We start from the raw sequence: 13,710 nt of genomic DNA on the forward strand, positions 1-13,710 counted from the left end.
ATTGTTACTCAAGTGATATAAAACTGTCCAAAAAAAACTTGCAAACAAAATATGAATTTCATTCCAAAGGCAAATATTTTTTTCAAAGCGTCCACTATCAGATTAGTCAAATCACCATTCAGTTCATGTTCGACTACTGTTCAATTCAGGACACTTCCTGAATGAACTGAGATCAAATAAATAAAGGATCCAAGTTGACTATATCCTTGTTCTATTGTTCATAGCCAAGTGTACAATTTCTGGTTGTACAAAACCCTGAACATCTCTAATGATAAAATACCCAGTAGGTAAATCTGATTCATCATAGGTTAACCTTCCATCTAAAATACCAAAATATTCAAGCACTAAATGTCTTCTAGCACTAAACCAGAGCCATGTTAAGCCAGTTTCCAGCTACCTCATTCCTACTGCTCGCCAAAACGCTGAAAAACTGGTCCCGAGTTGGAAATTGAGCTAGGAAATATACTCGGCAGGAAATTTCTGGCGGGAAACCAAACATGAAAATGCTTACTGCAGCAGTTTTCAGACTGGTTAGATATGTTGGCGAAGAGTACTTTTTACTACTGAAGAGATTTTACTACTGAAATGAAAAGAAGCGTTGAAGTATTACCGGAAAAGTTTTTGCGTTCAACAGCCATCCGATTGCTGACGATAAAATCACACCCTGTCAACTGACAAACAACTGGATTTAAGTTGTGTTCAAGTCTTAAAGCTGATACAAGATCCTGGATAGAAAAAAAAAACAACACCAAAATTAAATCAAGAAGCACAGACAAATGCCATTACCAGTATTCTACAACAGTGGAGAGATAATCATTATTTATATTGTTCATTATTCGCAGGTTGGTTCAGGAAGGAAACAAATTTATGTACCTGTGCACCATTGATTTCGCGTGAATCCACTAGAATCACTAGCTTATCCTTACGAGACAATTTCTGGAAATAATTTCAATAACAGATCATACATGTGCACGTGTAAATTGTATGCAATGCTGAAGACCTATTTCCACAGTTGTCGGTTTACGCAAGACACTTGTTAGAAAAAAATTATCAGTTCATTTCAAATTGTTTTCCACTAATAGCCAAAATTTGAACCGGAAACTGTGGAAGTGGGCGCTGGTATTCACATACTGGGACATATACATACTGTAGTATAAATAGTGACAAATCAGGGGTTGTTTTCTAAAAAAAATTTTATATTCAACCTAAATTCAAATGACTTGAGTTAACCCCTAGACCAGTATTGACTTAAACCCGGAAGGTAAAACAATCAATATTGAATTGAGATAACCCTGGGTTTAAGTTACCAGACCCTAGGTTAAAGGTAAAACTAATCTATACTATAGGACCTAAGGTCCTGAGCTCCTGATGTCCTGATTCATAATCGAAATGAAAATAATTTTCATTGATGCAAATTGGTTCATTTTCTACAAGTGTCAAGGGGCACTGGCCACTATTGTCATTATAAAATTTCCTAGCTTCCCGAGAAAACTGGCAGTGACTAGAACCCAACTAAAATAGTGGCAGTACTGAGACAACAATATACGATTTATAAGACATCAGGTTTTGTGTAGACTGAAATATTTTTTCTACAGTTATTGTAAAAGGCATTGGCAAGGAGAGCAGATCCAACTGCTAAGCAATTGACAACGAATGTGTCGTATAATCGAATTTCGAATATGACCGTAGAGTCTCAATTTTTACCGAGAGATTCAAAACTATTCTTACCGGTGAAGATGTAAGAGAGTGTAGAACTGGACTAGAAATCTTAGAAAAATTCCCTGTTTGACGAGAGGACGATCCATTATTGACAACTTGAGAATCTAAACAACTGATCGCCGAAACATTGTTTATACTAGAAGTCTGTTGTTGTTTGTTGCTCATTTTCCTGCGAAACTCTTCCTGTTTCTGTTGTTGACGTTTTAACCTTTCCTCGCGCTGTTTATCACCGTTTCTGCTTGGAATGTTGGAAGTAGTCTGACTATCACCCAACTGAGTTTGAATACGATTATCTACAACTGGTTTCGCGGATAAATCCTGACTATTATGACGAATATTCGAAATGTTCCTCTGCGAACTTTTAACAGCAGCAAATGATACCAATCCATCATTTTCTGTCGTCGGTGGTTCGGACGGCGTCACAAAAGTATTCATTTCAGGAATTTGTATACCCTGAAATTCACTATCGCTTAGATCGTCCAAATCGTCTAGTCCTAAATTAAACTGCGGTTCATCATTGATATGATTTACCTCATCAGCTTTTGGATCAAAATCTAACCCTAAATCAAATAACGGTCTATCATTTTGAACCACATTCGATAACTGACAATTGTCTTGACTATTTTTTTTCATTTGACAACGTTCGTAGAACGTCGGTGTCCCAGTTTTTGAAGCAGCGCAATTCCGACTAATTGGCTCGGCCAAAATGTTGCGAGTTTGCGTGCTGTATATATTTCTGATCACTTGATGACTTGATTGTTTTAAGTCTATTTTCGGTGACTGAACGAGAGATGTGTCACTGTCATCAAGAATTCGCCTATTTTTTGTTTTCAACTTCACCTTGTTTACTGCAGGAGAATTTTTTGTCGCCTGGGTCGCACATACGCCATTAAGAATATCCTCCTGGTCACTGTCGGATGATCCCTGGATACTTTTGATACGGTGCTTGCCCTGAATAAGACCAATTACTTTCTTCTTCTTTGATTTATTCTTTTTCTCCGCTTTTGCAATAGGACTGTCCTCATCACCTAGATGTGGGAAAAGTTACTATGTAAACCATAAGTCTTTACTCAACACATTAACCTGAGAGCTTGAGAAAGTTCAAGATAATATACTTTAATTGTCGAGTTGTGATTGAAATAAGTATTCATTACCTGTATTGTATTGTTATTTTCAAAATTCTAAACATAATGTCGTGGAAATAAACACATTTCACTCAAACTTCCCTTGTAGTATACAGTTGTAAGCAAAGTTTACTGACTTAAATGGACCACCCTCGCTTGTGTACAAAGGAATAAACGCTTTTTATAGATGCAGAGTAGACTCCTCCAAGAAGTTTGAATTAATTGGAACCAGTAATTTTTGTTTGCGTAAGGGGATAATTTGAATCAGACAATGAAATTTCCATTGCAATGGTTCTAAGATTTGTGTTCGAGTTTATGAGATATTTTGACTCAACGACATTTGAGTTTAGAAGAGTCTACTGCTTATTTCCGAAGGAAAACTCTTACCAGAATTCTCGTAGTCACTTCCAACACAGAAGCTGTCCATTTCATAGTCATCTAGATCTTCCTCTTGAATTGCCTGAGAATAGACATTCATACTATGGTGTTGGTTGTACTGTAATTTGAATCGTCCAGGCATTCTGTTAGCAGCCGAATCCATTATTGATCGCATATACACTGCCTGCATATCCATTGAAGTATCTGCAGTTAAAAGAAATATACTCTGTACTACAGTAGACTCCACCTAAAACCGTACAGTTGGGGCCTTCATTTCATGTAACTATTTTACCGGATAGTGTGGTATTACCAAATAGAGCGCTACCAGACTAGGTGATATTCATGTATGGAAACAGTTTGATACATATACATAGAAGGAAACTGTTTGATTTCATGTGCAATCTTGCAATGTCAACAATTTTCCCTGACTTTTCCCTGATATTTAGTTTAAAAAAAATAAAATTCCCTGATTATTCCCCAACCTTTTCGAAGAGAAGGAAATTCCCTGACTTTTTCCGGATTTCCAGTAAGAAGCCACCCTGTTATTACAGGCGCTATCAGGATGCAATTTATGATCACCAGTCATCAGAATACGGTATTATTTTCAAGTTTGAGAGGAATATGATAAAATACCGCGGTATTGATAATCAGCAGGTATGCAACAGTTGTTGGTGAATGCAGGAGCAAAATTTCCCTACAAAACTTCGAAAATTGCTGATTTTGGTGAGTTCAAGTTACACATTTACAACACTCGCTTTAGTGAATCCAGTTTGGTAAATCGTTTATGGACACAGTTTAGTAACCAGTTTGTCAAATCAACTATAGTTGGTGAGCAAGTTAGTTGCAATTTAGTAACCAAAATCCAACATGGCGTCCTCTTCAATCATGGCTTAAGACACCTATTACAGACCATCATCTATCAATGATTTTGTCACCACTACGCACATTTTCTTTTCAAGTCGCCACCTTAAATTGATTCGACTCATTGAAGAGAAATGATTAGATTTACAATTCCTTTTCGATTTCCGACGTAAAATCGGATTCAGCTATAAACTGAACCAGATTAAACTAAACTGAATCAGATTCAATTTCATAGAAAGCCTCTCGATTCACCAATGGAAGGATGAACAGACGCTCTATCGGATAGAGTGAATGCAATATCCGTCTAGAGCTTTGCCCCTAGCAACCTAAAAATATTCCATGCCCATTAATTGCACTTTTATGAAGTCTTTAGTTATTGTTAATGGGTATTTCTTAATGAAATTTACCATTATGTACTTTTGCAATTACAGTACTCATTAACAATACAGCAGTGGGTTTAGATTCCTAATAGAGTGCTTACCTTCTTGAGTCATCCGAGAGTGGTCGTTGATAAAACTTGCTTCGAGACGGTCCAGGTGGCTTTCGTCTTCATCCGAAGAACAATTATTGTATTCATCTGATAATTCTGCTTCTTCGTCCAAAAAATGACATTTTTTCTTCTTAGGTTTATTTTTGGTTACCTGGTTTTCTTTCAGTGACCCTTTTAGAAAGAAATACATAAAATGAATTGTGCATTATACAATTCTGTTGACAGCAATTTCTTTCCCTCATGTAACCTTTGCTAGTAATTGTTGGAACTTTCACTTCAGAGCACTCAAAATCTTCATCACTTGAGCCCTGTTCAAATAAAAAAACTGTAACAATGAATAAATGTAAACATATTATGAATAGGTCAAAAAATAAATAAATAGATTTTCTTCATTTCTAAAAATGATCTTTATTCTCAAATCAAATTCTTCTTGATGTGATAGAACAGCGGCTCTCCCAGTAACATCATCATCATGAAAACTAGGTCAAGCATCGATTAGTAGAACACAGCTGATCCAAAAAATCAAACTACAAACCTCTAGTAAGCTCTTTTTCACCCTCGAATGGTCTTTCATACCAGTAAGTGGCCCGAGAGGAGTTTTGAATTCTGTAGCCATTTGTTCTTCTGCTTAAATTTCAAACAGACACACGTGTACATGAGAAAATAAAGTACCTATAAATTCAATAGCAATAGTCATATACATCAAAGTAAAATTAACCAAATTGAGAGGCATGGGGTGCATGGCGAGACCAGAGAGGGATGAACTTGAGAATATTTCATGCTGTGGAAATACCTGTAAATTCTGGCGATTCCACAATAACAGCCTTTTTCTTTTTTTTCATGACAATTTCATTTTCAGATTCCAGAGAACATGGTGACTTCTTAGGTTCCAAAATTGTACGCCGTTGAGGCAGTTGAAATCCTTGGCTAGCGCCCGAGAAAGCTCCTGCTTGCTGGACAGCCCCATCTAAATCAGCCCATGTTTTTTCCCCTAAGCCATTCAAAAAGTCATCATCCTCATCACTGAACAGTTCGCAGCTGGAAACCTGCATTTTTTGTACATCGGTCTGTTTCGAATCGAGAATGTTAGCCTCATCCACAGTTTGAAAACCTTCGAGATTTGGCTTTTTAGCGTCTTTCTGTAGAGAACTATCATTTATCGAATGTGCCCGTTTTCGATTCAGCTTCAAGGAAAACAAATTTTTTGATACATCTCCTCCCGAAAAATTCCTGGCCACCGATTTTGGCGTCTTTATAATTGAGGGAGAATATCTCTGATATTCTTTTATTTCCTTCTCTGTTTCAATTGTATCTACCGCATCAGCATTTTTCAAATTATCGGCATACAGTGGTGGGGTTCTAATCTGACTAGAGGTTAACATCGACGGTTTCAGATGCAGGTTATCTTGAGATGGGGGGATTATGTCATTATCTTCGTCAAAATCATCAAATTCAAATCCTAAATCAAACAGAGGCGGACTCCCACCATTATCCCTGACAGCTTCCAACACAACATCACTGGATTTAGAAGCACGAGCAGCATCTTTGTTTGTTTTCTGTGCAGTACCAATAGTTGTAATCTTATCAGCATTGCAAGGTATTTCACCGAGACTTTCTAAAGCTTGAGTAAATGTCAACTGACTTGTCGAATGAGATTTTACAAATTTCCCATCTTCTTTCATTATCAATTGTGGCGGCTGCATGGCTGCTAACAATAAATCATCATTATCATCGAACAAAGAATCACAGTTTGAACCAAACTTCTTCCTATCAGCAATAAGTGGTGTACTGCAAATCTTGTTCATGTGTGAAGCAGAATTTTGGGTCACATTGCCCATATGTTTCAATTCTAGATGTACTGGGCTTTGGGCACTTTTTCCATGAGGGGTGTTTCCAGCAAGTACCTTAATTGGTGTAATGGTAATAGGTGAGCACGTTTTCTTCAAAATGATATTGTTATTATTACGATTCACCTGTTCTGGTTCCAAGTACTGTTTGAACAAGTGATTTTGTATATTTTCCGGATTCAAATCCATCTTTCCGAGAGCATCCTGAAAATCTTCATCAGAATCATCAAAAAGATCATCAGATACATTATTGACAATTGCAAAATCTGGAGAGACAGCAGCGACTTTCCTCAAGGTCTTCTCAGTGATAGGCTTTTCAATTACCTCAAAATCGGGTTTTAGCACATTTTTTCCAGACATAGGATGAACATCACTAAATGGATCTATTTTCACTGTGTCTCGAACAACTGAAACCTTTGCTCCAGGCTTATCTCCCTTCTTGACTGGTTTTGGAGGTTGGTACATGTCCTCATCCAAGAAATCAAAATCAACGTCAAAATTGGCAACTTGGTCATCACCATTCTGGTTTGTTCCATTAATCTCTACTGTTCTTTCATTACCGATGTGTTGTTTTTCAGCTTCCCACATATCTATAAGTCCTAAAACATCCACCGGAGATAACTGTTCTTTTTCACCCAATTTACCGACAATCTGGTCCAGTTCCGATAAACAAGGCGGGCTCGGCACATGATTATTTTTTGACATGCTTGGAGCGGGTAAATTTTCAGGATCTGGACATGAATTCAGTGTTGAAAGATTGAATGGATCTTCATTATATTCGATATCATTGGAAGGAGAATTGACCATTTTTGCTGTCTCAGTTGTACTTGTACTACATTTTACGACAGGCACTTTTGGACTGATACATCTATCAGGTTCACCAATAAATTCTCCCTCGTCATCCGCATCACTGAGCAACTGTATCAGTGACGTTCGGCTTAAACTGGCAACAGATGCCTTCTTTTTCTTCTTTTCCTTCAGAACTGGTGTCACTTTTTTTCCGTTGTTAGTTGGTTTAGCTGGTGCCTTGCGAGATTTAGGCTTTTTATTTATACGCAGATTAGAATGGTTTTCCTCCATAGGCAAAGATGACTTTTTTTTCACCGAAACTCTGCACTCTGATTCTTCACACAGCATCTCAAGGTTATCAATAATTTTAACATCATTGGTATCACTGTCATATCCATTCAATTCTTCTTTATTATTCTGAATATTTATTATTTCTTTTTTCGTGTTCTTTACTTTAATTGTATCAAAAGCAGGTGGAAGATCTGCATCACTATCACTGTTTTCCTCTTCAGCATCGAACTCAGGTAGACGAGCACCACGTCTCTTAAATTTTTTTACTGCTTTCTTTTTACTGTCAATACTCTTTTCTGTATCCTTCTCAACAGTTGTACAAAACTTTTCTATGCCCTCTCGAATATTGTCATCTTTTTGACCTGGTTCTAGCACGTCAGCTTTGTTCAGGTAAGCAGACATTTCAATACCGTAGTGGTCTTCTCCATCAGGATTGCAACCTATCCAGTAAATGACTTAATATTACATAACATAGCCAGCTGTTCTAAAATTTGACTTTAAAACGCGTACCAGTATATCTTAACTACTTCACCAACTACTGGATCAAATAATAGACCAGAAATTTCGAACTAGACCCTTTTGGTTTGCAAAATTCTTTGGTGACTTACTCTGAATTTCCATGAATTCCATCAGTTCAACCATGTTCTTTGTTTCAATGGAATTATCAACTAGGAAAGTCGTTTGAAGTCGATTTTGCCAAGGCATCCATTTAGCCAAATCCATTACCCTCGGATCAACAGTTATCTATAAAATAGAAATGAAGCAACAGGATTATGTACTGTTTCATGTGTTTGCACACAAACAGATTTTTTTCCGCACAAAACGTGAACTAGAGAAACCTGTGTCTTTTCCTGGTATTTGCTGAGGGAAACAAAATCATTATGTCCAGGAAGCTTTGGTAAAGATTCAATTACTCTGTACATTCCTTGCCATTTTTCAAATTCCTCATTGGTCAGGAACCCATCACATTCACTAGCTTTACTACCTAACAAAGGCATGAAAAATATCAAATATCAAAGAAAGGTCACACAGAATACATTAAGTTGTTATGGCAATCTGTTAGGTATACCTGTTGGAAGTGAAATTTGTTTCTGAGCTGCAGTGGATGTCATCTTTCGATGGTTTGTATTGACAAACTTTTTATCGACTGTTATATGCATCTTCAGAGCTACTGGATTCAGACCGAGTGGAATCATGCGTGGGTTATGATCGTAATAACGTAATGACTTAGTACCATTGAGTATAGCTTTGTGAATACTTTTCTTGCTGCTAACACTTTGATTATAAACCTTCAATAATAGAGTACAGTACAAATAAATCCAAGAAAAAAACAAGAGCCCCATGGGGCTTAATGCAGCAGTTTCACAAATCCAATCAAAGATTTTTAAACTAGGCTTATTTTATTGATTGCATGTTTAATGGATGAGTTTTTTGGATGATTTAGGCCATTTTGACTTGACTTCCGACTATGGCCTATGGAATCAGACCCTGGCTATGTTTGAGTCAGGTGAACTTCTCAAAATCTTGAATAGTAATTTAGCAATTAAATTAAGAGGTTATTAAGTGATGGTAGCCTGGTTAAATTTTATACTGAGAAACTGAGGCACTCTGGTCTTAGAAGTATAAATATGTGGACCAAAAGTTAACTCTTACACTCTCTTCTTTGCCCTCAGTGACAAGCATGACTATTCGCCCTTCACGTTTTCTTCCGGTCCTACCCATTCTTTGGACGAGTCTGATTGGACTTTTATGGGCGTCAAAGCATATGATAAGGTCAACATCACCAATATCAAGACCTTCTTCACCAACGCACGTTGACACTAAAGTGTTGAAAGAACCTTCACGAAATTCTTTCATAACCTGGAAAATTAATTCACAAGACATCTTTCACAACCAAAGACATATTTCACTCATCTTTACTGCAGCCTATGCTACTATAGTAAACGTCTATACATTCGTACCCAAATTTGCTATCTTTGCTGAAAAACGTGGGTAATAAGTGGAGTTTGAGGTCCGTACCCGGGTATAGACAGACCTGGGTTTAAAACGCCCTGTATAAAACGAGGTATTAGTCCAGATCAATTAGCACCAATGAAATTTGAAATTTATCCCTTTCATGAGAAATCCCGATTACACAAAATGCGGTACTCTTCATTTTACTCAAATCAATTAGGACCAAGTGATTTTAGTTCGTCTAAGTGATAATTCAAGGAAATCTGATATATCTTCCATTACAGTGGTTCAATATGAATCTTTCAATTTCCCAGCATAGGCCTTTTTTCAATTTTCTTATTTACACACCCGTAGCTGTTCCTTTTGAGTGAAACCTTTTTTAGCAGCTTTTCCCACTGAAGATTGGCCAATGAAGCTCATCACTCGGACTAGTGGTTTTTGTCGATTTAGCATGTCCTGAATTTCGGAAACAGAGTCTCGATATTGAGAGAAAATCATGATTCGTGTGTCTGTAGTTCCATGTGCTGAAAGCGTGATAGAAAAGGGAAATTCATTAGTCACTCAGGCTGCACACTTCTAGTCACAGGGTGGCCACTACTATTTTACTATCCGCTGACATTTCAGTTGTTTTCCACAGTCAAATACCTAAGAAATCAATGGTTTTTTTTTAAATTGCCCGACTTTTTAAGAAAAGAAATTTCCCTACTTTTCCCTGATTTCCAGGTAAGTGGCCCGAGACACCATTAGTCAGTAATAACTAGACTTACGCCTTGCGGCCTAAAATACCCCCCAGCAATACACTCTCCCTCAGGGAGCCATTATCATTCAGATATCAGTTTTGTTGCAGGGGACAGAATGTAACCTTGAAACTTTGCCAAGAGATGGCTACCCTGGCGGTAATATTTGATGGCTGATGATCTCCATTTTCGATAGGGCTTTACAGCTTACTGGCCCCAATCCTCACACTTAGTTTCCTTTAAGAATTGTAGGCTGTATCATACTAACAAGAAATTTAAGATGGCTGCTCTAGCACCCATATTTGATGGCCAATAACCTCGATTTTCATTAGTGGTGGACATCTCACCTGCCCCAATCCTCACACTTTCATGAAAATCCTTTAAGAATTGTAGGCTGTATCATGTGAACAAGAAATTAAAGATGGCTGCCCTAGTGTCCATTTTTGATGACTTACATCTGTGATACAGGCACTACTCACTAAATCTTATAAGAATCCATCAAGAATTACACGCTGTATCGCACTTACAGGGCTGCCAACCTTTCAAAATTCCATTTAGGGATGAATGGCAGATTAATTAGGAATATTGAAGGTTTCAATAGGAATATATCGAAACCGAAGAAATTGTGACTTTTCCAAGTAGGAATATTTTGCTTTCAATTAGGAATACCTTTCACGTGTAATATATGAAAGCTGGATATGAAAATATGGAATTATTAGCAAAATAAAAAATCAGCAAATTCTACAGAATGTATTTTTTCTTTATTATTTTATGAAAGATAAAAATCAACAGTGTTTATCAAAAATATACAATAGACTAAAAAATAAGAACATAAAACTGGCATAAATTGTCAAACGAATTACATAACACTATACAGCTGTCATGCGAATATATCCATTTCCAGCATCAATTCCACGATACTGTCCAAGAGAGACTCCACGTACAGAACTGAAAGATACAAACAGTAAAAAGTCTCTAAATCTACATGCTACTCGATGGTGCTGCCATCTGCCAAATATGCGAACTAAAAGTTTACTTTGAGATGCACTGCTCAAAAGCATCTTAAATTATCTTTTTAAATCAAACTAACACAAGAGTGACAACATTAAGGTTCAAACTAGCAAAGCAATTGCTTACCGAAACATTTCAAAGAGTCCACACGTTGAAATCTAACCCGGATCTTCGAATGCTAATCGCGCTGCGAAAACGAGCTAATTACCGCAGTAAACCGATTCTTCTCCGAAACGATGCGGAGCAATTTGACAATAGCAATCACATTTTGCCACATGTCATAATATTTTCACAAAAATGATTGAAAACAACGTATTTTAAAACGAATGAACTTTATTTTTATTCTTGAAACAAATTAAAAAGCTGCTCTCCTACTACGAAATAATCGTACGCCATGCGTAGATAAAATCAATAACACAGCTACTCTCATACACACACACGCACGCACGCGCGCGCTAGTAAGCGCTGTTTATCGCCTGACCCACGTACACAGTATATAGCCACGCACTCATCCACCGCGGGCGTGCATATAAATTCCCCACCTATTCAATTCTGTTCTACCAAATCATCATATTGTGTTACAACGCGCTGGCGGGTGGAAAATCGGACATCGCCGAAAAAGAAAAAAAAAAGTCGGAATTTTGTATACCCGATCGTATCGTCGGAATTTCTTCACGCAAATCGGGAGGATTCCGAATAATTCGGGAGGGTTGGCAGCCCTGCACTTACTAGAAATTCAAGATGGCTGCCCTGGTGGCCATATTTGATGGCTGATAACCTCCATTACCAATAGGGGTGGACCTACCGTAATCCCCCAGGTTTATATAATGAAATATGTTTCGTTTACAAGGTGATCTGAAATAATCACTTTTTCAAGTACCAGGTATTCAACACCCTCTGATGGCCACATGGAATATCATGTGACCTGGAAACTTCATAGTGAAACTCAAGTAAGTTTTAAAAGCATCATTATTTAATTCTTACTCCAATTGGTTGAAAATTCAATCCTTAAAGTCAAGATTCATAGCTCATAAAACCAGTCATGAATCATGTGAATTAAACAATATGTGGGGTTTGTTTATATGGTGGCTGATAAGGGCCATAGCGTAAAATTCCTGGTATGTTAATGAGGGTGCCAGAACGCCAAAACGAAAAAAAAACAAAGAATATTCCGTTTTGGCGCCCCTCCAAAACGAACTTTCATTTTGGCGCCCCCGCCAAAACAACGAAAAACGTCGAAATTTCATTTTGGCGCACCAAAACAAAGAAAATTCCATTTTGGCGCGGTTATTTCCGTTTTGGCGCCCCCGCCAAAACAAGCATTCAACCACAGTAAAGTTATTTTTCAATTTGGCGCGTTGATCTTGTGTGTAATTTGCATAAATTTGCATATATAGAATTATTTTACGTGGTTGAAAGTTCGTTTTGGCGGGGACGCCAAAACGGAATATTCTTTGTTTTGGCACGCCAAAACGAACTTTCAGAGAAAATTGGACGTTTTTTTCGTTTTGGTGTTCTGGCGCCCTCATTAACATACCAGGAATTTTACGCTATGGCCCTTATCAGCCACCATATGTTTAGGACTGACCTTCCTGAAACTTAGTGAAATGTTCGACCACAATATCCTGTAGTCTTCCTAGTTTAGGGTGACTGATGACAAATGGTTTACTCTGAGTAGAGCTGAAACTTCCATTCCTTCAAAGAAATGATGAAATACCTTACTGCTAAAGCGTCATGAAATGAATAACAAATAATTCTAATATACAGTGTAGGTTATCACTATACATATCATAAGAATCAGGGTGAACCAATTCAAGTGTTCTATTAGCTAAAATACCCCAACGTATGTGGGTCGATTGCAGTATTCATGATACAGGTACTCATTGGAGGATCTATCTTCTGGACCAAAATAAGCATGTGAATTCATCATAAAACTTTTACTCAGTTAAATGTTTGTGTAGAACTGACTTATGATTAAAGGCATAAAACTTACAGGGTCATTTGTGGTTCAAATTTTTTATGAAGTATTTCCATGACAGAGTCGAAGATAGCGTTTTGAAGTAGCTGACTACGAGTGCGACCATTACCCTTCTCTCCATTGACTAGACTGTTGAGGTACGTGTAAAGCGACCGCAATCCGTGAAGTTGCAGTAACTCAAATCCGTGGTAAAGCGAAATTAGCAATGCGAATTCACCCTCTACTATACCATATTGATGCGGCTTCGAAAATTAGAAGTAGAGAATTTTGAAAATCGAAGCATACGTCCTTAAAATAAGCATCATTAAATAGGGGTCCAGGGACACCATGCCCACTTGGGAAGTGGTTTCAAATGACCAAAAATCTAACAATTTCAATATTCAACGCCCCCTGGTGACCATATAACCAATGACCTTGAAACTCACCAAAATCATAGATCATGTCAGCAGCAATGATTTTGTAATTCATTATGATAAAAAAATATGCCTACTTACCAATTTAATATGGAAGTTATTCTACTATTCAACGCCCC

General features: G+C 37.4%; 1 protein-coding gene across 1 annotated transcript in view; it reads right to left on the reverse strand.

The window, feature by feature from the left end:
- The window catches only part of LOC141903679 (Fanconi anemia group M protein-like), a 31,985-nt gene that overhangs the window by 5,199 nt on the left and 13,076 nt on the right, over positions 1-13,710 (reverse strand). Inside the window, exons 7-21 of the mRNA XM_074791948.1 lie at positions 13,194-13,420; positions 12,789-12,880; positions 9,801-9,976; positions 9,153-9,359; positions 8,569-8,788; positions 8,339-8,484; positions 8,108-8,243; positions 5,366-7,939; positions 5,108-5,199; positions 4,820-4,880; positions 4,564-4,743; positions 3,231-3,425; positions 1,729-2,747; positions 874-936; positions 611-725 (exon numbers count right to left, since the gene is read on the reverse strand). Coding sequence (XP_074648049.1) covers positions 611-725; positions 874-936; positions 1,729-2,747; positions 3,231-3,425; positions 4,564-4,743; positions 4,820-4,880; positions 5,108-5,199; positions 5,366-7,939; positions 8,108-8,243; positions 8,339-8,484; positions 8,569-8,788; positions 9,153-9,359; positions 9,801-9,976; positions 12,789-12,880; positions 13,194-13,420 — 5,503 coding nt within the window. The remainder of the gene's footprint in view (positions 1-610; positions 726-873; positions 937-1,728; positions 2,748-3,230; positions 3,426-4,563; positions 4,744-4,819; positions 4,881-5,107; positions 5,200-5,365; positions 7,940-8,107; positions 8,244-8,338; positions 8,485-8,568; positions 8,789-9,152; positions 9,360-9,800; positions 9,977-12,788; positions 12,881-13,193; positions 13,421-13,710) is intronic.

The sequence above is a fragment of the Tubulanus polymorphus genome, chromosome 1, assembly GCF_964204645.1.
Source record: "Tubulanus polymorphus chromosome 1, tnTubPoly1.2, whole genome shotgun sequence".
Taxonomy (NCBI): Eukaryota; Metazoa; Nemertea; class Palaeonemertea; order Tubulaniformes; family Tubulanidae; genus Tubulanus; species Tubulanus polymorphus.